Raw genomic sequence first — 25852 nt, 5'->3', positions numbered from 1 at the left:
TTTTTAATAAAATTGCCTAAATTGCTTTTAAATTTGGGAGTGCCTTTTTTTTCTATTAGTGTCATTGCATTTTTTCTAGAATGCAGATAACACCACAGTTGAATTATGAAGTATTTATTCAAATAGTTGTTAGCACCTTTCAGAACAGGAAGGGAAAAAAATTGTTCTGTCTTAGAGTAGTTTCTAAGAAAAACAGAAAGCACATAAGCAAGTGAGACCACATTTATGTGGTAAAAAGGACACTGGAGGGGAATAGTCGATGTGTATTCTGATTTCAACTTGGCATTTCAGTAGTTAGGTTGATTACATGGTTCCTGGCGCAGAGCTCCCCAAACCCTTAGAATTTCCTGCAAGGAGAGCCAGAGCCATAGAGCTATCTTTTGTTCTTCATAACAAACCTTTCAACCACACCAGAGTTTATGTTAATGAGGTCAGTTTTGGAAAGCACCAACCAGGTGCTTAGATGGTTGGAACTTTCAGTCCCATCTGCTCATCTCAGGGCACAGGAGAGGGCCTGGAGGTTGAATTAATCACCAATAGCCAATGATTTAATCAACCATGCCTATGCAATGAAGTCTCCATAAAAACCCAATGGACACACTTCGGAAAACTTCTGGGTTGTTGAACAGAGATATGGTGCTCTTATAGAGGGTGTGGAAGCATGCTGCTCCTTCCTGTATACCTTGCCCTATGTAGTTCTACAAGTTGATGCTTCATTTGTATCCTTTAATATTCTTTGTAGCAAACTGGCTATCAAGTAAGCAAACTATTTTCCAGAGTTCTGTGAGCCATACTAGCCAATCACCAAAGCCAGGGAGACGGTCATGGGAACCCCCCATCTACAGCTGGTTTTTCAGAAATACAGGTGACAACCTGGACTTCAAACAAACATCTGAAGTGGGGTGGTCTCATGGGACGAATCACTTAACCTGTAGTGATGTTATCTGCAGATAGGTAGTGTCAGCATTGACTTAAATTATAGGACACATGTCCCACTTGGTGTCTGAGAATTGCTTGGTGTGGGGAAAACTTCCCGCCCATCTGGTGTCAGAAGTATTGAGAGTAGAGAAGTTTGAGTCTGATGATAGTAGAGAGGAGTAGAGAAGAAACACAGAAGTATTTTTCCTTTGTAGTTACCTGTCTTGCTCTTCACTCATCTACTGATAAATCAAGTTGCCTGTGGTCTGGAGCCAGATAGGCTAGCAGCAAGCAATGCCCCAAATCTCATTAACTAAAAGCAAACTGAGTTTATTTCTTGTTAACTCTATGCACCAATCCGAAGTAAGAACGGGTCTCTATTTTCATGGTCACAAAAATGAAACTAATGAATCTGTAGCTATGTGCTGGGAAAGACTGGAAGCATTTAGTAGATATCCTAGTGGCTACACAAATATTAATTTCTTTTTCTTTTAAAAATTTTATTTATTTATTTGACAGACAGAGATCACAAGTAGGCAGAGAGGCAGGCGGGGCAGTGGTAGGGAAGCAGACTCCCTGCTGAGCAGAGAGCCCGATGCAGGGCTCGATCCCAGGACCCTGAGATCATGACCTGAGCCGAAGGCAGAGGCTTCACCTACTGAGCCACCCAGGCACCCCCAAATATTAATTTCTAAGACCCTTGTATCTATAAAATTATAAGAAATTTTGTGGAATGCCTTGTTGCTTTTTTTCCCCTTTAAGTTTTTATTTCAATTTCAATTAATTAACATATAGTGTGATATTTTTAGGTGTAGAATTTAGTGGTTCATCACTTACATACAATACCTGGCACTGATTACAACATGTGCACTTCTTACTCTCCTTTCACCCATTCCCCTCTCCATTGCCCCTCCAGCAACCCTCAGATTGTTCTCCATGCTTAAGAGTCTGTTTTCTGGTTTCCCTTTTTCTCCCCTCTGTTCATCTGTTTTGTTTCTTAAATTCCCCATATGAGTGAAATCATATGGTATTTGTCTTTCTGTGACTTATTTGCTTAGCATAAAACAATAACTCCCTCCACATCATTGCAAATGACAAGATTTCATTCTTTTTCATGGTTGAGCAATATTCCATCATATATATCACATACATATGTATGTGATATATATAGTATATCTCATCTTCTTTCTTCATTCATCAGTCAGTAGAAATTTGGGCTCTTTCTGTAATTTGACTATAATGCTGCTATAAACATCAGGGTGCATGTATCCCTTCAAATCAGTAGTTTAGCCATTCTAATAGGTATGAGGTGATATCTCATTGTAGTTTTGATTTGTATTTCCCTGGTAATGAGAGATGTTGAGCATCTTATCATGTGTCTATTAGCCATTTGTATTTCTTCTTTGTAAAAATGTCTACTCATGTCTCCTGCCCATTTTTAACTGAATAAATTGTTTTTTCGGTGTTGAGTTTGTTAAGTTCTTTATGGGTTTGGGATACTAATCCTTTATCAGATAGGTCATTTGCAAATATCTTGTCCCATTCTGTAGGGTGTCTTTTAGTTTTCTTGATTGTTTCCTTTGCTGTGCAGAAGATTTTTATCTTGATTAAGTCCTGATAGTTTATTTTTGCTTTTGTTTCTCTTGCCTCAGGAGACATGTCTAGTAAGAAGTTGCTGCCTATGTTCTCCTCTAGGATTTTGATGATTTCCTGTCTCACATTTAGGTCTTTCATCCATTTTGAATTTATTTTTGTGTATAAATAAGTGTAAGAAAGTAGTCCAGTTTCATTCTTCTGTATGTTGTTGTCCATTTTCCCCAACACCATTTGTTGAAAAGACTTTTTTCCAACCATTTGTTGAAGAGACTGTCATTTTTCCATTCTTTCCTGCTTTGTCAAAGATTAATTGAATTAAGAGTTGTGGATTTATTTCTGGGTTATCTATTGTGTTCCATTGATCTATGTGTCTATTTTTGTGCCAGTACCATACTGATGTGATTACTAGAGTTTTGTAATATAACTTCAAGTCTGGAATGGTGATGCTTCCAGCTTTGCTTTGCTTTTCTTTTTTTTTACTTTTTTAAAAAAATTATTTACTTAGTTGAGAAAGAAAGTGTGAGCGACAGAGAATGAGAGTGCGAATGGGAGGAGCAGCAGAGTGACAAACAGGGAGCCTGACTCGGGGCTTGATGCCAGGACCCTGGGATCATGACCTGAGCCAAAAGCAGACCTTCAACCTACTGAACCACCCAGGTACCCCAGCTTTGCTTTTCTTCTTCAAGACTGCTTTGGCTATTTGGGGTCTTTTGTGATTCCATACAACTTTTAGGATTGTTTGTTCTAGCTCTGTGAAAAATGCTGGTGGTATTTCCATAGGGACTGCATTAGATGTGTAGATTGCTTTGGATAGTATTGACATTTTAACAGTATTTGTTCTTCTAATCCACGAACATGGAATGGAAAAGTATGATTTCTTTCCAGATTTCTACTTCAAAAAGTTAAGAATCTCCTTGGATGGTGTGATTATTGATAAGGTTGATTTTCTTTTTGTTTATGTATACTTTTAATACTATGTAAGAGGTATTACTATTGTTCATGAAAGGCAGAAACAATATAGCAAACATTATTTTTCTAAAGTTAAGTTTTCATTCAAATGCCCCTTAATTACCTTACTAAGTTTCTAAAAATCTATAATTATATATAAATATCTCCAGTCTCTTCAGTAATTCAGAATTTGGTGCCTGAGTTGACATTTTGTATTCTGTATTATTACGATTTTATAATAATGAAATATATCTTTTCAAGTTTTCAGACTGAGTCATATTATTTTTAAATCTTTCTATGTGCAGAAATAATTCCACTCCTTCACCTTTTGTTCCTGAAATCTAGTCAGACTTATCCGGCATTCTAATGGAGTCCTTCCCATGGCTTTGCACCAGTATAAGCAATTCTTTCTCTTTTGTCTCTACTACTGGGATGCTCTATATTTTGCAGGAATTTTTGGGCTTTAGTAGAATGTTAAATAGGTTTATCAGCAAAGACCCTTAATTATTACTAGATATTTTATTTATTTATTTATTTTGGTGTCTCAGCTTTGGCTGCTCTCACAAAATACCCTTGACTAGGTGGCTTGTAAAAAACAGACATTTATTTTTCATAGTTCTGGAAGCTGGGAAGTCTGAGATCAAGTTAACCAGCTGATATGGTGTTTGGCGAAGGCCCTTTTCCTGGTGGCAGATGGCTGGGTTTTTTTATTGTATTCTCACATGATGGAAGCAGAGCTAACTGGCTCTCTGACCTCTTCCTATAAGGGCATTAATCCCATACAGGAGGGCTCCACCTCATGATCTATTTCTCTCTCTCTACATCCCCACCTCCCAATAGCATGGTATTGAGATTAGCATTTCAACATGTGAATTTGGGGATGACACATTCAGTCCAGAGCATTTGGTTAATGTGAATTAGTTTCCATAATTCCAATGTAGCCCTACCTCAACTTGCCTTTTCTTTTACCCACAAAGTCTCTGAGAGGTTTTCCCTGAAGTTTATTTCTGTCATTAAAGCATTTTATTATCTAGAAAGAAGACTGCGTTGTGCATTTGCTTTTTAGAATTACTTAGAAAACCCTGAGACTTCAAAGCTGGTATTTGGTTTTTATCCCTTTGCAGTAGGTGGGGACACACCTATGATTATGGTTCCTGATAGAGAAGAATGCATTTGTCCCTAACTTTGTCTCTAGTCTAATAGCCAGTTCCCAGGCTAGAGTGCCCTGGAACATTTTTTCTCACCCCAAGTGATTTTGTTGTCCTCTTTTCCTCTGAAATTGTTAGCTCCTCGAACATGATGAATGGTTTAACTCTAAATCTATTATACCTATCTTTTCTCACTTGCCTGCAACCAAATCTATTTGCCTGATAGAAATTTAGTTGATTGCTGAGAGGTTATTTTGGAAATACCATAACAGAATACTGTTTTATGGACTTTAGAAGCACAAAATATAGAAATAAAAAGACTTGAACAATTTGGTAATATTCTTATTATTGGGGCTTTGGTTATTATTTTGTTGTTGTTGTTTACTGCAATTAAGAAGCTGTTAAGAATTGGAACTAATAAGTTGAACATGAAAGTTAAAAAACAAAAACAAAAACTTCCCTTTTTTTAGTTATTTAAAAATAGACTTACAGAATAATTGTGATTTACAGAAAATAGTCACATTTCATGAGTGACACAGAAATACAGATTTTTAAAAATATGCATATTCACTGCCTTTTTCCTTTGAGAGTATATTACCATGAGACTTCCTAGTACATGCCTGTTTTTTCAATGTAATTATTAATAGTGCACTATTTCACTCTCAAAAGTAACTTGGTATAAACAATAAATTAAATGGTCACTTTATTTAAAGGAGACCAGGCTTCAGTTTAAGTGAGGAAAATTTTATACATCTTCTACTTGAGGTTAACTAAAAATTTCTAAATATTCAAATAAGCATGATGATATACTAACACAAATGGATTAAAGAAATATAAAGCTGTTGCTTAATCATTTCCCTTTCACATCCAGATATGTAAACTACAAGACTGTCCTTCCAGCAAGTGAATGATGGAGTTTAAGAGAAAAAAATTGTGTCTTATGTCTAAGGAAAATTAAAATCTTCATTTTTACTTCATCCAACATTTATAGTCTTAGTTTTTTTTTTCCTGCGTACAGTATAACTTTCTTGATGCATCATTTATTTAAAAGAGAAAACAAGCATAATACCATTGCACAGTTATAAAAGTAAAGCCTGCCTTTTTAAATGGGCTGTGATTATAGTAATTGAAATGTAACCGAGTAACCCTTAATCATGCTTTACAAAATTCTGCTATTCCTCAAGTGAAAAAATTAAATCTACAGTTTAAAAAGAAGCAAGCAATATCCATTAGCCAGAGTCAAAGTGTGCACTTTAAAACTGGAGATTTTGTAGGTTACACTAACAATATTTCACACTCATAAACCAGTTTGAAGCCTGAAACACAATTTCATTTATCTTTATATTCTAAGCTTTATAGTGTCACAGAAAGTGTCCATCTGTTCAGCTGAGATTGCTTCAAATAGTGAGTGGTCAGAAAGACTTAGATGATACAGGTCAAAGGAGCCTCTTGACCCTGTGATACTTGCCAAAGCAATTGGAGCATCGGGACTGATATACCGTTAGATACAGTTCACTAAAGCAGGCTGCACTTTAATTGGTAATGATAGCAAGAATACACAGTAAAGTCATTGCTGAAAGAAAACAAAAAGTATCCAATATAGTAATTTATTACCAGTCAGTGTGTTTCCCCCACCAGGTTGTTTTACCCCTGCAGTGGTGAGAGAAAGCAAAAAGGTACTCTAACACTTAGCTGAAAATGGATGCCCTGCTGATACCCGGGATGTGTGGTGGCCCCATGATTGCCCATGCCATTAGCTTGGTAATGTTGTCTCTGTTGTAAACTCAGCTCCCCATGTTCTTCCTGTGCATCAGCTGCAGATTGAAGGCTTTCTCCTTTGTCTTCTATTTGCACTGCCAATCACTCTGCTCTCCACCGACCCTTTGGAGGGAGACGGTTTTTACTGCCAACAACTATCTCCAGCAACCAAGGGCTCAACCGATCTAAAAATGAGTGGCTGGTATTTTCATTTACACTTTGTTGTTTGATTTATGCATCGTTGGGAGGCATGTTCATTCCTGTCGTTCCACCAATGGTTTTTCATATCTTTGTAAGATATATGCTTTTGTAGCTGGCATATCCCTACCTGCTTGTGGTTTTCTGTAAAATTAAGTCATTTGTTGTAAATGTTGAAATGTATTTGGTGCAATAGGAGCAAAGCCCTGTGTAGATCTTTTTCATTTAGTCAATCAATAAAAAAAATCCTTTTAAAAATAGTTACTGGTTTCTGTCAATGAAGATAAAATTCCCATGAAGAAATATAAATGAGCTCTTTTGAACATCTAGATATTTTTCCATAAAAATATTTTAACATAAACTATATATAGCACGGAGAAAGGATAGATTAAAGGAGAAAAATTTCTAATTGCTAGCACAAACATAGTAAAATAAATCTTATTTCACAACTCCAATTGTTTTGGGGAGATGAAGTATGTGTTTTAGTTTTTTGTGTGTGTGTGTCTGCTTTAAAGTGTCTACTCCACCCTTATTGAATGAATAAAGATCGGTAAGCATATGGCTGCTTTTACCTCCCTCAAATACTTGATTTTACTTCAAGGCTCACTTCTTGTCATGACTGAGAGATGCCCCATTTTTCTCAAGTCATGAGAGAATTTATTCCTGAAATAACTATATAGAAAGCAATATTAGCATTTATAATTAAACACAATACTTACACTTGGTTATGTTTTTATAACTGGAGGTCCAAGTAGTGCTTTAAAAGTTTGTTACTGTATGCATTTTTAATGAATAAAATAGAATTTCACACATTGAGTTTCCATATATAAAATTCAATGGCATGTTCTTATAATTCTCGATGGAAATATCTTTCCAGTTAAAGTCTAGACATTTTAGGTTAGATCATGGAAATTACTAAATTGTTGAAGTGTTATTTTCTCTCTTTATACACATAAACATACATTTCAGCTTTTAATTTAAGCAAACATCCTTTAGGATTATTCTGGATTAAAACGAGACACGTGGGGCACCTTTGTGGCTCAGTGGGTTAAAAGCCTCTGCCTTCGGCTCAGGTCGTGGTCCCAGGGTCCTGGGATCGAGCCCCACATCGGGCTTTCTGCTCAGCGGGGAGCCTGCTTCCCCCTCTCTCTCTGCCTGCCTCTCTGCCTACTTGTGATCACTCTCTCTGTCAAATAAATAAATAAAATATTAAAAAAAATAAAATAAAATGAGACACGTGAGGAGTTAGAATGCTCTAGACCAGATTCACCCTCTCCTCTACCAGCTGCAGTCACTTTGACCAGGTTCTCAGCACTGCATTTGATTATCCTAAAGGCAGTTTGGTGGAAGCATGTCCTACAGCAGCTCCTGTCTATTTTAGAAACTATAATGCTTTGTGCTTCAATACAACTAGGGACTTTAGCTTTGAAGGCTAGAATGGAGCTTTATCATCTTTGCAAGGCCAGACCAGGGAAGGCGTTTCAGGGGGGAAAAAAATAATCTAATATCCTGTTTCTGCACTTCAAGGGATTATTGGACTTGCTGAATTAAAGTCTTCTACTCAGTAAGCATTGAGTTACTATTACATTAATTAATTAATTTGCTGCTGATATGGAGACCAAGCACTCATTCCCCATTCGTAAGTATTCATAAACCAAAGAATTTTTAAGTCAATATCTAGCTTTGTGCTGAATTCTGTTTTTTTAGACCAAGGAAGTCTAAAGTGAAAATTGTGTGAAAGCTTTTTAATACTGGATAAGTGTTAATTTACATAACATTTATTAACAGTTCCTTTATTTTTCTTTCTAATTTGTATTTTCTTCCTTTGGATCAGCCAAAGGACGAGGCAGCAGGCAAAGGGAGGAGCCCATTCATCAGGCATGTGTGTCTTGTTAAGAAAATAACTAGTGTGTTAGGAAAGAGGGTAAACCAGTGTGGGACTCTCCGTCAGCTAATGGAAATGAGTATTTTAAGGGAGGGAGCAGAGTTCCCAGAATAAGCTGAATCCCAATGGTAAACGCCTTCGGAGACAAGAACATAGGTAAAATAGCATTTAAATTGTACTTTCCATGAAATTTTTATGTGGTAATGTGTATTAAATCAGTTAAAGTAGATGGCATGTCTTGATATATTTGGGGGGTGGGGAATAAAAGCATTTTCTTTTCCTGGATATCATGTGAGTAATATATACAGTAATTTGACTTTTCAGGTACGGTCTATTTTGTAATTTAAGACTTTCCAAAATACAGTGTGGCAGTATTGGCGTTCATGTATCACTAATGGATCAAGGCTGAATTTTAGGAAATGAATGCTTGACAGTCCAGGGAGGACCCTGACATTTATGGATCATGAAGAATCCTCTCTCACTTTTCAAGCCACAGCCCTTGTGTTAGCCTCCATACTATGATGCTATTGTGTTCCTTTCTACACCATAAAATGAAAACACGTGTGTAGGTCTGTGTTCATGTGTATAAATTGTTCTTTCACATAGAAATGAGATTGATTATATTAGAGGGTATTCTATAAGTTGCTTTATTATATTAAAAATATTTGGCAGGCATTCTTCTATATTAATACATACAGACCTGGTTACATTTTTACTGATCTCCCAATAAACATTGTTTTAGATTTTTCTTTCATAAAGTATTTGATGAGGGAAGTATTTGGGATTATAAATTAATATGCAATCTTTACTAGTTGATGTTGTTAAAATGTACCTGGTATTCTTTCAATTACCTATTATTACTGAATAAATCAAGTTTAATGACAGGGGTTAAAGAGAGGTGGTTACTCACATAAATGGACCTAGGAAAACCATCCCAACTTAGCCAACATTGAGAAAATAAGTGAATCATTTTTTTTTTTTTTAAATCAATGATAGGGACGCTTGGGTGGTTCAGTCAATTAAGTATCCAACTCTTGGTCTCAGCTTGGGTCATAACCTCAGGGTCGTGAGATCCAGCCCTACGTCGGGCTCCATGCTTGGTGCAGAGTCAGCTTGGGATTTTCTCTCTCCCTCTCCTTCTGCCCCTCCCTGCTCATGCTCTGTCTCTCTCTAAAATAAATAAATAAATCTTTAAAAAGCAATAATAATACCAATTTGTTTATAGTAATATTATTACTTAACCTTTTTTTTCCTTTCCTGGAAGTATTAGCAAATACCAAAGGTTAAGAAAAAGAAATAAAAAGAGTAGAAATGGGAAGAATGAAATGAATTCCCCTTATTCAAGTATAATAGTGGATAATCTATATAAAAGTGAATAGACCAGAAGACCTAATAAAACAAAATAAAGGATGGTAATGCTAAAGAAAAATTTATGTGCTAATACAAAAAAACACACAACTTAGTATCAAAATTCCATTGATAAAAACAGTATAAAATATAAAATAATAGGGATAAATTTAATAAGAAATATGTAAAAGCCATATGAACACATGTTTTAAAAATCACTCAAAGACATAAAAAATAACTTGATTCAATAACATCGTTGTGGGCACCTGGGTGGCTCAGTGGGTTAAAGTCTCTGCCTTCGGCTCAGGTCATGATCCCAGGGTCCTGGGATCGAGCCCCGCATCGGGCTCTCTGCTCAGCAGGGAGCCTGCTTCCCTTCCTCTCTCTCTCTGCCTGCCTCTCTGCCTGCTTGTGATCTCTGTCAAATAAATAAAATCTTTAAAAAATAAAAAATAAAATAAAATAAAATAAAAAAATAACATCGTTGTTATATGGAATCCCACAGGGAAAGCTCAGTATTTTAAAGAGTCCCATAGTCACAAATCTATATATTTAATAAAAATAACTTTCAAAATCTCCTAGATGAGTTTTTGGGACTTCAATGATTTGATTATAGAATTATTCTGGAAAAAATAAATGTATAAAATGAGATAAGAAAAATGAGCAAATGAGGAATGATGGAAATGAGGTTTCCTTCTCAGATGTTAAGTATATCTATCATCTATCTATCTATCTATTTATCTATCATCTGCAGTAGAGTTCAGAAGTGACTTAAGAAGAGGCAAAAAGATAAATGGAAAGGACAAAAGAGTCTAGGAATAAGCATGTATATAAATCATAATTTGATCTTTGGAAAGAATGGCACTTAAAATCATAAGGGAAAGTTTATAAGTGGCCTTTGTACAATTGAGTGTATTTTTAGATAAAACATAAAATGATGTCCTTACTCTCTACCTTTCACAAAAATAAATTTCAGATGAATAGAAGTTTTAATATAGGAAGATAAATTACTAGGGGAAAATAGGTAATATTTTTAGTAATTGCATTGTGAAAGTCCTAAGAGTGGCAAAATTCCCAAAAGATACATGAAACAAAAATTATAGTTTTACTATTTACATTTAAAAAATATTGTAGAGATTCTCAACTCTATAAATGTAAAGCCTAATGAGACTTGAAAAATATTTGCAGTTTATTTGAGGGTTAATATCTTTACATCAAAAAGGCTCTTACAAATTGATAAGGGAAAGATAAATGGTAAATTAGGAAACAGGGCAAAATGAACATTTAAATTGCAGAACTATACTCACTGAAAATCATCAATGCAAATTTCCTATCAGATTAATAAACATTAAAATAAGTGCTGAACTCTTTAATGGTATGACAAAGTAACTTATATGCATTCACCTTTGGTTGAAGTGTGTTTTAAAAGAAACTTGCTGGAACATAGTCTAACAATTTAACAAACATTTTAAAGGTCTGTATCTTTTCCATCTGAAATTTCACTTCAAAGAATTTTTGTAATTTGTAATTGGTAGAGAAATGGCTTACTTAAGGAACAATTTGTCCTTTCCCAAATTACCCCAGATTCTGCATCAGTAAAATTTTGAAGAGACATAGTCCAAAGTCAGGGCAAGGACATCCAAGTACACCAGGAGCCAGGAGTGGAGGCATGATAGCTGGGTAGACAGGACCCCACTGATTAAGGCAATCTGTTATGGGGCAGGTTGACTCTCTACTGACCCTGTAATTAGGTGCTTAAATGGGCTGGTGTTGTGAGGCACTTATTTTTCACTTAGGCGACAGTTTCTTAAGTGAATTGCTCTGGTCACACAAAGGTTAGAGATGGGTTTACAGAAATATGCATCACTAACACCCAACAGCTAAATCCCAAGTTACCATAAACAAAAGCATACCTAATGTACTTTTTTATGTGCTGGATTTTCTTTGTTATTTTGCAAAAAGACCTGGAATAACATCTTCAACTATTGTGTTTCAGTACTGAACAGTTACTAGGAGGAGGATGCCATGAAGTCAGTACATTTACCCTCCATGGTTATAGGACTCAGCTTGTCTGACTCTTTAAGGCACAAAGAAGTCCTCTGTAATAGACCTCATGTTTTATGAACTCTTAAGAGATTCCTGCCAGTGGAATGCACTGAGGCCGAGGGATGGTCAGCTTTTTAAAGATTGGGATGGATGAAAATAGTGATGTGTGTGTGTGTGCGCGCACGCACACGCGTTGGAAAAGAAATAACAATGTCGTGAAATACCCAAGGAAGGACAGCGAGATGATGACTAGAAGAGATTAGAAAAGGGGAAGTCTCTTGGGGATGTGAGTTTTCTTTGGGGATAGATTTTCTGTAGATGGGTGTTGGGGCATTCTCAGCATAAGGACAAATACAGAGGCGGAGAAATCAGAGAAGGCTGGAAGGCCAAGACAGCAGAAGAATCAGGCGGCAGTGACAAGCACCCACTGCAGTTAGAAGAGAAGGAAAAGATGGTGTTCAGATGTAAGCCTGGCTCACCAGGAGCATGTTGCCACAAGGTGTCTCAGGAATTAAAGAAACTTTCTTAGTGAGGAGGCTGGTGTTGCTGTAACCATGATTTAATGTGCATTTTAGAGCACAAATAATACCTTTGTGATATTTGAAAGTAAGAAAAAAGGTCTGACTTTTTAGTATGCTTCCCTGAAATTTGGTGAAATGTATGTGCCAAAAAAATGTGATTAGGAGGAAGTATACAATCCTGGTTAGAAATCTAGAACGATATTTTATTTGATAAAATACGAGTGACTAAATGTCTTTTTTTTTTTTTTTTTTTTTTAACTTCTGGGACCACATTCAAATAAGATTTGGCCACATAGCCATGGAGTAAAAATCCATCGTTGTTTCTTCTGGTGTGATTTTTCTATTCCGGGGATCCCTCTGTTGTACGATCGGAAGGAAAGGAAGGCTCTGTTAGGTTGAAAGCAAACCTGAGCTTCCCTGGCTTTGCTGAGGCACCATGGGTATCTTGCAGTGATGGGCCTGTCTTTAGAAAGCACCCACCGAGGCAGCAATGGACTTTGCTTTAACCCCTGAAAACAGACTCTGTTCCTTTTACAGTAAAAGATGCACACACAGAGTTGGGACCTTTTCCTGGCTCTTCCGTGGTGAACTATCCATAATAAAGTTGAAGTTACTTTTGTTGACTTCTTATTTTAGAGTGAAAAGGGAATAACCTGCTTTCCTTGGTCAGTCAGTACCATTTCATGAGTAATTCTTCTGATTGTGTAGGAGATAGACACTTCTTTCATTCTGTGAATATTCTTGAATACTGCTATTTGAAAACTATTGATTTGGGAAGTAAAAAATGAAGAAGGGGAAGGAGGAAGAGAAGAAGAAGAAGAAGAAGAGGGGGGAGGAGGAGGAGGATTTTTTTTCTAATTTAATTGTATGGTACACAATGTCACTTTTTACTTCATTTTTGAATTTCACAATTCGCAGTTATTTTAGAAAAGTATTGAAAAGAGAATTATATTAAAAGTTTTGTCATTTGAAGCATCTGAATTAGTTTTCTCTTCTTCAGTTGTTAATTGGTCTCCCCTGCTGGATCCTTGATTGGCATTGGCATTGGGTAAGACTCAGTTCTGGCATTCAGTATAATCCTTCATTTTCATTTTTTATAGCATTTGCTATCTACTTTGTGATGGGAACACATCATTTAATAATCAGTCAAAGCCTGACTAATGGGTGGGGGTGGGACTTTATGTTAAAAAGGGAGGCACTAGTTTTATAAGTGATCAGTTCATTAGTGAATGTTTTCCTATAATGATGGCTTTTTCGTTTTTATACATCTGTGAATATGGTATTTCCTGCAATGAATGCTTAGCTAATGAGACTCCTTCATACATCTTAGAAATAATAAATAAGAAACACCATTCTATTCTTGGAGAAATATAAGTCATAGAATGTCATCCAAAGAATAGTCAGGGGAAAAAAATGGATTTGGGAACCCTGACTTGGCTATTTACCAAATGAGGAACCCAACAAGTCACTTTACTTCTTTGTTCCTCATTTTCCCTTAAGATCAGCTAATTTCTAAATTCTTCCTGCTCTCACATAACCAAATACCTAGAATATTTCTTCAGCTAGCATCTATGTCTTTTCACATAGTATTTAAATATTTGTATTAGGTATTATTGCACACAGCCACAAAAGTGAGAAGAGAAAGTAGTTTTAAGCATCAGTTTTATCAAACTTATTTTGTGGTTGTAGGTTGGGCAGGTCAGATCCTTTCACAACAAACTCAGTGGGGGATCCAATATGTTTTCAGAAAGAAGTTTTATCAGAACATGTCAGACAGTGCATTTCCACCTTCAAAGGCAGGGGGTAAAACTAGTCTTGTTTAACCATTTTGTCTTTCTGAATCAGATAGAAAAAAGAAGAGGCACAAGCTGAACACAGCAGGATAAAGGAAAAATAAGTAAATGAATAGACTTCTTAAAATAAAGATGTTAGACTTACACCTTCACATCTATCACATTTTTTCTTCTAAAGTTTTGGGTCCTTCCGGTGCTTCCTTTTTATGTGTCTATTGGGTTTTTGAGAGTTTGAGTTTTGTGTTGTTGACTTTAGTTTTACTTGTCATTTATTTTGAGTTCTTGCGGGGAGTGGAGGAATAATTTCTGTTCCGCTGGCCATCTGGGATTCACTTGCAGACTTTCTGACTCAGTAGCTTTTCCCGAAGTCTGTGTACTCAGACAAAGAGCTCATTTCTATGTGCCTCTTCCTACTCCCCACCTGCTGTTGAGAGCATTCACATGTAGATTTATCAGAACCATTTTACTCCCCAGGCTCCCAAAGTTCAGAGGTTGGAATGGACCATTGTCCCTTAGTGCTACCTCTTGCCATCCAGATTGTAAACACACCTCCTCTCTTGCTTCAACCTGGAACTTCAGAGAGTGGTTGTAACGGTGATGGGATATTGGGGAAAAGACCAGCACCTTTTCTATTTGTGCAAAGCCTGGACAGCACATTTTGGGGAGCTGTCAGGCAATCAGAGAACATTCTGTCAGCAACACATGGACTAATAACTTAAAATTTATATTTAGCCCTCACACTTTTGCAGTGACATAGATTCAATGAAATTCTTTTTTGTCTTCAATTACTTGTTCTCGACTTTTTAATTATAATCAGATTGATGAATGTTTCTAAAATACTTGTGTTAAAATGATGGTTTACATATACTTTATCATTCCAGAAGTAATATAATTATATTTATATTTTTTGCAATGTTATTCAGTCATGATTTAGCAAAACACTTCTATTTTTTAATTTCTTTTAGCAGGCTGTTTTTAATAGAAATCTTTTTGGCAGAATATATTGTGTATAGTACCATATAAATATAAATAAGGTTAACATTTACTATAGCCTTTGCTAAACATTACTAAATATTGTGCATGTCCGGTCTATAATGTGAAAGCTCAGTAATTACTATTATTGACATTTGTTGTCATTCTATATTACTTATGTTCAAAATGATGGTAATAATGTTTTTAAAGTCCATTGATGACATGACTTTAAAAATATGCTATTTTTTAACAGAGTTAAACATTTTTAAACAATGATATAGTCTAGAATTATAATATTCATTTTAGGACATTAAGATGTAACAGTGGTTTATACTTATAATCTAAAATGACTTGTTTCCAAATGAAAAACAACTTTATTATATGTTAGAAAAAAAAAAAACTTAGCGGGCTCCTGGGTGATGCAGTTGGTTAAGCTTCTGATTCTTGGTTTAGGCTCAGGTTGTGACGTAGGGTCTTGAGATCAAGCCCTGCATCTAGCTCCTTTCCTTCTCCCTCTATCCCTCCCATCCATTCTCCCCCTCACTCTCTCTCTCCCTCAAATAAATAAATAAATCTTGAAAAAAAAAACTTGGAATAATATTTATGATTTGAAAATATTCTAAAGTGTTCAGTTGCTCCTGAGGCTTAAAGTGATTATGGTTAGGGAGGGAAATTTAGGATTTTTGTTTAGAACACTGCAATGGGTCTATTTTGGCTGTGTGATCACAAAATAAAAGGATGAGACCAGACCAGGGAGTGTGTCATATTGCCAGAATCATTGCTATGATTTTGATTGGCCCAGTAATTGAGAAGTCTAGATACTGTGACCAGAGATTACAGTTTGGGGAAGTGGAAGTGCAGAGGAGAGTGGAACTCTGTCTTAGTCTGGTTGATTAGCCTGCAGTTCAGAAGTAATCATAGCTAGAGTTTGGGAATCGGTGACTTCCTTACTTACATACCCCTTCAAGGGTCACAGCAGAATAAATTTGAAACTCAATAGAGTTTGCAAGGCTTTAACGCAACATGGCTCCTGTCCTCTCTGGCTCATCTGCATTTCCATATTCTGCTCTCCATCCATACTAAAATTGTCCCAGTACATGGTTCTACATATGTCCTCACCCCAACTCCAGCCAACACTTCTTGGGTCTTTTCATATTGTTCTCTTTGCCTCAAGTACTTGGTCTTGCCCATTTCTTTAGTTCATTTCTCCTTAATCTTTCAGATCGTGGTTTGTTGTCACTTCTGCTTAGACTTCATGGGTCATCAAGGTCGGATATGAGGTGCCTCCTTCAGGCCTTCATAGCTTCCTACATTGACCCTTACTCTGCCCTTGTCCTGGCTATGAGGTCCTTGCTGGGCACCTATCTCTCTCCTCTTCTGAGTGTAAAGGGTGGGATCTGTAACTATGCAGTTGCTGAGTCTTGTTCCATATTCTGTGGACAGCTACTCATACCATGTTCTACTTAAGAGGTCCCCCACAAGGACCTCTTCAATGTCTGCTGAATGAATGAAAACAGAGATAAACCCACAGCATAGATCTGGGTATACTATCCTCCAAGAACATGAAGTAGCATCTCAATTAGAGACAATGATAGTGAATTTTTTTTTTTTTTTTGGTGGCTTAGAGATTTTTCTTTTTTTTTTTATTATGTTCAATTAGCCAACATATAATACATCATTAGTTTTTGATGTAGTATTCAATGATTCATTAGTTGCGTATAACACTCAGTGCTTATCATATCACACGGATAGTGAATATTTCTTAAAGACTGATTGATTGATTGATTTGAGAGAGAGACAGGCAGAGAGAGGGAGTATGGAGCAGAGGGACAAAGGGAGAGGGATTCTCTCTCTAGAGAATCTCAAGGAGATGTCCCACTGAGTGTGGAGCCCAGCTGGGTGCTGGATTGCAGGACCCTGAGATCATGACCCAAGCTGAAATCAAATAGTGAGATGTTTATTTTACTGAACCACCCAAGTACCCTGAAAGAATGACAGTATATATTTTTAAGACTCTTGATACATATAACCGTGATGTTTCTGAGAAAAGATAAGGCCATCTAGATGTCATCAGAGTCCTGTTAAAATGAGCACTCAACAGCATGGGCTCCTTTTGGTTTTCTGTAAGTTTGAAAAAATTTTAGCAAATGTAAGGGCTCAAAACCAGTGTGGTATGTAAAATTTTATACTTGTTTTATTTTTATTGAGACAAATGGATTAAAAAACTATGCCCCTCAGTGGTATTTTTGTCTCTTTTGCTCATATTGTTTCTTGAGATACAAGTATTTTGCTAATTAATTTTTGTGAGCTGCTTATATATCTAAAATATTGGCCTTCGATTTACTAGCAAATCTATTTACACTTTTAAATTTAATCTGATTAACGTATTTTGGGGGAGGGAGGCACAATGTTAAAACCATCTAGATAGCCGTATCTATTATTGACATTTTCCTTGGCAATTCTTATTACCTGGCTGGCTCAGTCAATAGAGCACATGACTTTTAATCTCAGGGTTGTGAGTTCAAGCCCCATGCTGGGTGTAGAGAATACTTAAAAATAAAACTTTAAGAAATAGATATAGTTAAAAGGAGATATTGAGAAATCTCTGCAATTTTATAAAAATGGGATTACACGTTTTAATCTAGGTATTTTCCGTAGACACTGTGTGAATTTCTTGCTGTGGTATTATATATTTTACCAAAAAAAAAACCCACAAACCTCTTTTTAATATCCGCTTAGTATTTTAATATGTGCACATATTATAATCTATTTAGCCAAATCTATATTGCGGGACATTCAAGTTATTTTCAGCTTACTGATGTAAAAATTTCTACAACGAACATTCTTTTTCATATAATTTTGAGTATCTTTGTAATTTTACCCTTAGGAAAGTCATTTCTATATCCAAGGTTATGTAATATTTTAAGGTTATCAATACATTTTGCCAATTACCTTTTATAAAGAGATGCCAATTTATACTCATCGTGAAATGTAAGAGAGCGCCCATTTCCTCTCTTCCTTATCAAAACTAAATACAGTAGTCCCCCCTTATCAATAGTTTCAGTTACCCATGGGTCAGAAGCCAATGACCCTCCTCCTGACATATCATCAGGCCAGTAGTAACCTAAAGCTGCACCACAGTGCCTATGTCATTTAGCTAATTTCATCTCATCACTAGACATTTTATCATCTCACATTATCACAAAAAATAGGGTGAGTACAGTACAATAAGATATTTTGAGAGAGAGAGAGAGAGAGACCACATTCACATAGCTTTTATTTCACTATATTCTTCTAAGTGTTCTCTTTTATTAGTAGTTATTATTGTTAATCTCTTCCTGTGCTTAACTTATAAATTAAACTTTATCATAGGTATGTATGCATAGGGGAAAATATAGTAAATGTATAGCTCAGAGTTATCTGCCACCTAAGGTGTCTACTAGGAATCTTTGGAACATATAACCCATGGATTAGGGGGAGCTACTGAATTTTAATTTTCAATTCTATATACAAACCTAATTTCTAACTATTAGTGGGCTAGTAAAATAAACATCTGTACCCCTTGGGTACCTGGCAGTCACAAACACAGATTCTCTCTTGAAGAATGCATTTTCAACCCATGACTCGAAGGCTTCTCACTGGTAACGTTTCCCAAATGCACACACATGCACATACCCATGCGCATACAGTCACAAAACATAAGGAGACAGAAAAGCACCACCAAAATAAAAAAGCAGAGTCATACTCACAAGGATTTTAAAAATTGGAATTATAGATGTATTATACAAAATAAGTACCTTTAGAAGAATAATGGTTTAAAAATATAAGGAAGAAATAACTGACTGTAAAAATGAACAGTTTGTTTTTTAAAGGGACCAAATGGAACAGATAGAGATTAAAAATGTAAAACTCAAAATTAAAAAAATCAGTGGGTAAGTTAAATGTTATAGGAGAGACAGGTGAGAAGAAAATAGGCAAACTAAAGGAGAATTCCAAAGTGATGTCCAGCATGAGGCACAGAGAGACAAAGAAATTTAAAAAAAAGAGAGAGAGAGAGAGAGAGAGAAAATAGTGTGTCTGACAAATGATCTCATCAGAGTTCTGTATGGGGTGAAAGGGATGCGGAGGGAAAACATTCAAAAAGGTAGGTCTGAGAACCGAACAAAATTAAGGAGACATAGAAATACTCAGATACAATGTAGGATTGGGGGGAAACATCCACACCTAAACGAATTCTAGTGATTCTATGATTTTATGCAGAATAGTAAAGACAAAAAGATCTAAAAAGCAGCAGAGAGAAAAGACAGACAGAGTGACAGAGTACTAGCTAACATCTCAAATGCATCAAAGGAAACCGGAAGACTGGAGAATTAATGCCTTCAAAAATGCTGTGAGAAAATAAATGAAATTAAAATAGTTTACTCAAGGAAATGGTCTTCCAAGGAAAACATTATTCCATTGAGAGGACCTACAAAGTAAAAATTTGACTCTTTGAAGAGAATATCAAAATCGATAAACTTCTGGCAAGAAAAAAAGCAAAAGCAATAATATCAGAAATGAAAAAGGACCCATAGCTACAAGAAGTTTAAAAAATTGATAAGCAAATAATATAAACATCCCTCTGAACAACCATTAAACGATCAAAAGAAATTAAGCATGGTCTAAGTAAGTGGGAGATACAGTCTGGAACTTGATGAACATCCTCAAACTTACGTGAAAGAATAAAAGACTGTATAAACAACTGGATAGGAGAACCTCACCACCAGATCTGAAGTCTTTTTGTAAAGCTATTATACTATGGAATAGATTCATTGAATAATGTCCCAGGCAGCAGATCAGTGAGAAAAGAACAAGTTTGCAAATGACACTGGAACAACTGATATCAAGATTAAAAAAAAAAAAAAAACATGAAAAGTATGTCCTATTGCAAACCAAACACAAAAATGAAAAAAGAAAAGTATTAAACAATTAAAAAATTGTGTGAACCTGGGGCGCCTGGGTGGCTCAGTCATTAAGTGTCTGCCTTTGGCTCAGGTCATGATCCCCAAGGACCTGGGATCAAGCCCCCACTTGGGCTCCCTGCTCAGTGGGAAGCCTGATGCAGGGCTTAATCCCAGGACCCTGGGATCATGACCAAAGGCAGACACTTAACCGAATGAACCACCCAGGCATATCAATGTTCTCCTCCTTAATTTTCAAACCCACTTTTCCCCCTTTGTGTGTCTTCATGGCTATGTTGATAGGAAGATAAGAAATCAGAAAAGATATTAATCTGATGCTATCTTACTTCCTAGGCCTAATTCATTTTTTTTTTTTCAAAGAAAAATAAAGGTTTTAGGAAGGAAAAAAAAGTTTTTAAGGAATATAGACTGTTTAATTTAGAGGGAAGTTTTCCTAACAGACAAAATAATTGAAATGGCTTTAGTTGTACTGCTACTTAATGCTTTCATTTTATGCCATTTTAATATGGAACTTTTAATAAAATAACTTGAAAAATAAAAACCCTGACACATAATTTTTTTTTTTCTTAATCTCCTTTAGGTTGCTGATGCCAAGTCTTTCTCAGGACCTTTTAATGTCTTGCCTGTGAAGACAAAATGGAGTAACATTGGCTTTCATATCCTTCTATTTGATCTGGAAAATCTTGTTGAACTTTTGCTGCCAACTCCAATCTGTGACGTTGACCCTTCTAATTCATTCTATGGTAGTGAGATCCTGAGAAGAGCCAAAAGCACAGTGGAGAAGAAAACACTGACGCTGAAAAGAAATAAAACTGCCTGTGGTTCTCTCTCAGCAGAGGTGCAAGCCAAGCCTTTTGGTGAAAACCCAGCCCAAGGAGATAATGCTGTCAAATTCTTAGAAGAAAGTGATGGCATTAAAAGGCAGAAGAAAACGAAGAACTCCAAAAAGATGCACCCCGGGCCATCAAGAAAAGTGGATGCCAGCATCACAATAGATGCAGCTAAATTGTTCCTATCTTGCTTTTTGCCATGGGGACTGGATAAAGAATTAGATAATCTCTGCATTAAGCATCTCAATATTTTAAAGCTTCAGGGTTCTGTTTCTTTAGGACTTGCTGCAAATGAAGACCGCTTCTCATTGATGCTGCCGGGGTGGGATGTATGCAGTGCTGAAATGAAAACAGACTATTCGAAAGTTAATTTATTTTCCAAAAAAGTTTTGGACTTGTCAAATAAATACACGTCCACTCTTCCAAATCAGATTGGGATGCCAAGAGGACTGGAGAATAATTGTGATTCTTTACAAGAGTCGTACACTATAGTTTATTTACTGAGCAGACTATTTGTAGTTAATAAGTTAGTTAACATGCCTTTAGAGTTGGCATGTGGAACTGACAGGTAAGATGTGCATAAATATTTTGACTACTATTATTTGGGACATTAAAAGAATCATAATTATTTGCTGTATTTGGCTCTCTACCCTCCCTCTCTCCTCCTCTTCCTTCCTTTCTTCCTTTTTTCAGATCAAGAGTAAATATGCAACAGCTCCTTCAGCTCAAAACACATTTAAAAAAAACTTCCTCTTAATTCTTTGGGATCAGAGAATAATTTGGGCAATTAATCTATATATTTTAAAATTTACTCATTCAAAAAATATCCATTGCTCTCATAATATGTGCCAGGAAAATCATTAGTGCTGGGCGCTGAATGATTTAATAGATAGGTAGACTGAGAGATAGATGATAGATAGATTGATTCATACACACCTTGAAATCCATTTTACTTGCTGTGAATTAAATATGAACAAAGAACATTTAAGTAAATGCCAGTGATAATATATTTCATATATCATTGGAGAAAGTTTTACAGTTTCATAGCCCAAGTCCCACCATTTAATTTATACTTTGGTATACTAAACTAGAGGTGGCAATCAGTAATTCATTTATAGAAAGTACAGTTGAATAAAAATAGCTCTTGTTTTTTGAATATTTAATATCTATTAGTCACCATGTAAGTACTTTACTTACCTGATTTCACTTAATATGCAAGGCTGGCATATAGGTACTATTATTTTGCTCTTTGTAAAGATGAGGATATTGAGTCTTATGGCGAAAAGGTATCAACTCCAAGATTAATTCAGCTTCTTAGAGGCTGATTCAAAGCTGAGCACCAGTCTAATTCCAGAGCCTGATTCATTACTAACCTTAACTCTGTGTGTCTACCTTCTTCTACTGCTAAAATTCAGTATAGTCTTTCAGTCTGACATTAGAGGATTGAATTTATAATTTACAGCATGTATCCTTAGCACTAGTCTACAGAAGAAATTTCTCATTTGATTCAAATGATTAAAAAAAAAAGGCACATTAATAAAAAGAAAACACCAAAAGTAGGGTAAAGAAATGCGGAAAAAATCTTGGTAGTATAGGTAAGTATCTTGGTGTTCAGAGTAAAGAGAATAATTAGTGTGAGATGAAACCATGGGAACGCTTTTACAGAAAGCACTTCCCACTATGTGGTGGTAAACTGTCCTTAACGGTTCTATTCTGTGATAGGAGCGCAGTTCCAGGCACTGAACGGTCAGCACCATTCCTGCCCTCAGTGGGCCTACCCTTTGGTAGGAAGGCTATGTGGGTTATTTAGGATCCGATGTTATGCTTCCTTCCATTATAATGCTTCTATACTACAAGGTTTCCCATTTTCTGTTCTGTGACCCTAATATGGAGACATAGACTGGTAAAATTCTGTGGTTTGTATACTAAATTTTTCTCTGTTTTCTTTTCATACATAATATGTATATATAATACATATTATATATACACACACATATATACACACGTTTAAGTTTCATATAGCCTTCTTTTACTTTTCTCTTCTTCCTATGACTAAGAAAATTACGAAGCAGTGAACGTATGATAAGCAAAAAAATGCAGTCAGCCTGGAGCCTGAAAACCTGGGAATAAATCCTGCTTTTGTTGTTTAACTAGCCACGTGTAGCTCTGGACAAGTCACTTAGCCCCTCTGAGCCTTGCTTTTCTTATTTAGAAAATGAGGTTTGTGGGCTAGGTGGCCGCTAAGATTTCTTCAAATTCTTGAAGACATGGGTTGTTAACAAATTCTATCTGCCTAATCATGATCCCACAGAGCCAGTGAGGGACTTGGTTACTGTGTGATGGAGGTTTTCATTCTGAGTCGGCTGCAGATGCGGAGTTCAGGATGTACAGGGTGTGTCTGCTGCCCTGAGCAGGGATCGCGGGCTGTCAGCCTGCCTTCCACTAAAAATTGCGGCCATACGTGAGTTAACTCTTTACGAAATTCTTCATTAACAAAAAATTATTGAAGGAGTTGTCCGGATTAGAGACTGTTTCCGGAAATCAGTCACTTCAACTTGGATCTGCTGTTGGACAGCATGGCATTTTTTTGGAAATCAAAGTAATGTGCATTGGATTTGTCCATTTCACTAACATTTCACTGTGGTTGTGAATGTGGAGAAATCCTTGTGGGCTTCACAATGGGGTGCATGGCGTAACTGCATTTTAAGGAAAGAGCCATCTGCCTATGAGAATATCCCTGAACAGTATCTGAAAGTTGCTATGATTAAATCACTGGTCTGGAGTAGACCCACCTTCCTCAGGTCCTTACAGGACCCGTGGAGAACTGTGGCAGATGTCAACATATTAGGATTCAGAATATATTGCATTAACCACAAATTACATGACCTATCGTAGTGAAGCTCCTCCTGGAAAAGTGAGTCACAAAATAATTCTGGTAACCTAAAATTCAAAACTGGGATTAAGGTTTTAGGTAGGAACAAAGTGGGGAAATTTACCAAAGAGATTAATGTTGGAGAACATTGCTAAAAAAGTAACCTGTGTTCAGTTCCCGAATTTTTTTGAAGTGGTCATACACTCAAATCTTCAATTTATTTCTAAAAGTACTTTTCATATATCTTTAATGTTATCCTCTATTTTCCCCCCGACAGGTCTTTCAAAATGGAATCTGTGCACAACAAGGCAAAAAGTCCTGGGAATGAAGTTTTTACTATTTCAAGCTTCTGTGGTTACTTACGAAATGGTAAAGGACTTACAGATACAAGTCTGATTTTTTTTTTCTCTATGAAATAGAATAACTGGCCCATCTATGACTGGTTCTCCTGCTACAGTTTGGAATGAGCAGTGTTTGCATTTATTGTTTGATTTAGTCTGCATTTCACATGGCTATACTTTTGTATTTTGCTTATATTTGAAATATACGTGATTTTTTTAATTAAAATGAATAATGTTACAAGACATGTAATGTGATGAATTTTGTCAAATGATCTTTAAAATGCCTGAAAGTCTGAAACTTTTTGGCAAAAGAAATATTTGGATATTAAATTAAGGTCACCTGTGATTTATGGGGAAGTTTATTACATCACTATCTTTATTACCAAATAAATGATTATTATATTAGAGAATTTTATAGCTTTTTCAGAAGGTTATATAATGATTCTTGAATTCTTCTGAGTAATAGTCTTGGTGTTTAGATTTTCTTTTGATGCCAGATAGCCAATTTATCCTCAAAACCTGCTTCTCTAAATCTTTGACATCTCAGTAAAGCAAATCTGCCCTTCTAGTGATTCAAGCCAAGAATTTTGGTGTCATTTTGACTCACCCCTCCCCGACCTTTTTATTTTTTATTTTTTGCACCCCACATCCAATCTTTCAGTAAATATATTGGTTCTCCCTTCAGAATATATCCCAGATTCTGTTTCTATTTACCCACAGACCACACCCCAGAGCCTTCATCCCTCCTTGCCTCCTAACCACCCTTCAGCTCCTATTTCTCCTTCCTGTACTCTATTCACCATCAAGCAGCCAGAATGACCCATTGGAAACTAAGTCAGAACCTTATGCTTCTGCTTAAAACCTTTCAGCTGCTTTCTGTTCTGCTCTGAATAAAAGGCACAGTCTTTAGGAGAGTGTACAAGGCCCAGTATAACCTGGTTGTTCTGCTTTTTTTTTTTTTAATATTTTATTTATTTATTTGACAGAGCAAGGGACAACAAGTAGAGAGGCAGGCAGAGACAGAGAGGAAAGCAGGCTCCCCGCTGAGCAGAGAGCCTGATGCGGGGCTCAATCCCAGGACCCTGAGATCATGACTTGAGCTGAAGGCAGAGGCTCAACCCAGTGAGCCACCGAGGCGCCCCTGGTTGTTCTGCTTCAGTCATTGCATGGACCACCACTCCCATCTGACCCCATCTCTTCGTACTTACTTACCCCTTGCTTCACGTGATCCAGCTACACCGGACCTTTTGCTCTAACCCAAACAAGATGGGCAGGTTAGGGCCTTTGTGCTAGCTCTTCTGCTGCCTGGAATGCTCTTTCCTCAGATCACAGAGGTTAACCGGCTGCCTCCCACCTCCATCTTATATCCTTGGTTCTTGCTTGGACGCCATTTTATCAATGAAGATGCCCTCCTTTTTCCCCAGCACACTCTGTCCCATTCCCTCCTTTACTGTTTTCCATAATTCTTTTCACTCTCTAATGTAATATATATCTTTTTTTTTTTCATTTGCCATCTGTGTCCTGCTACTAAAGTGTAAGCTCCATGGGGGTTATTATTTTTTTTTTTTAAAGATTTTATTTATTTATTTGACAGAGAGAAATCACAAGTAGGCAGAGAGGCAGGCAGAGAGAGAGGAGGAAGCAGGCTCCCTGCTGAGCAGAAAGCCCGATGTGGGGCTTGAACCCAGGACCTGGGATCATGACCTGAGCCGAAGGCA

General features: G+C 36.4%; 1 protein-coding gene across 4 annotated transcripts in view; it reads left to right on the top strand.

Annotated features, from left to right (window-relative positions):
* Positions 1-25852, top strand: part of WDR72 (WD repeat domain 72) — a 222734-nt gene that overhangs the window by 110550 nt on the left and 86332 nt on the right. For all 4 annotated transcript variants that reach the window (XM_047738978.1, XM_047738977.1, XM_047738976.1 and 1 more), the window contains 2 exons: positions 20672-21489; positions 24071-24162. In XM_047738978.1, coding sequence (XP_047594934.1) covers positions 20672-21489; positions 24071-24162 — 910 coding nt within the window. The remainder of the gene's footprint in view (positions 1-20671; positions 21490-24070; positions 24163-25852) is intronic.

The sequence above is a fragment of the Lutra lutra genome, chromosome 7 (genome assembly GCF_902655055.1).
Source record: "Lutra lutra chromosome 7, mLutLut1.2, whole genome shotgun sequence".
In the NCBI taxonomy this organism is placed as follows: domain Eukaryota; kingdom Metazoa; phylum Chordata; class Mammalia; order Carnivora; family Mustelidae; genus Lutra; species Lutra lutra.
This window is presented reverse-complemented; position numbering and strand designations above follow the sequence as displayed.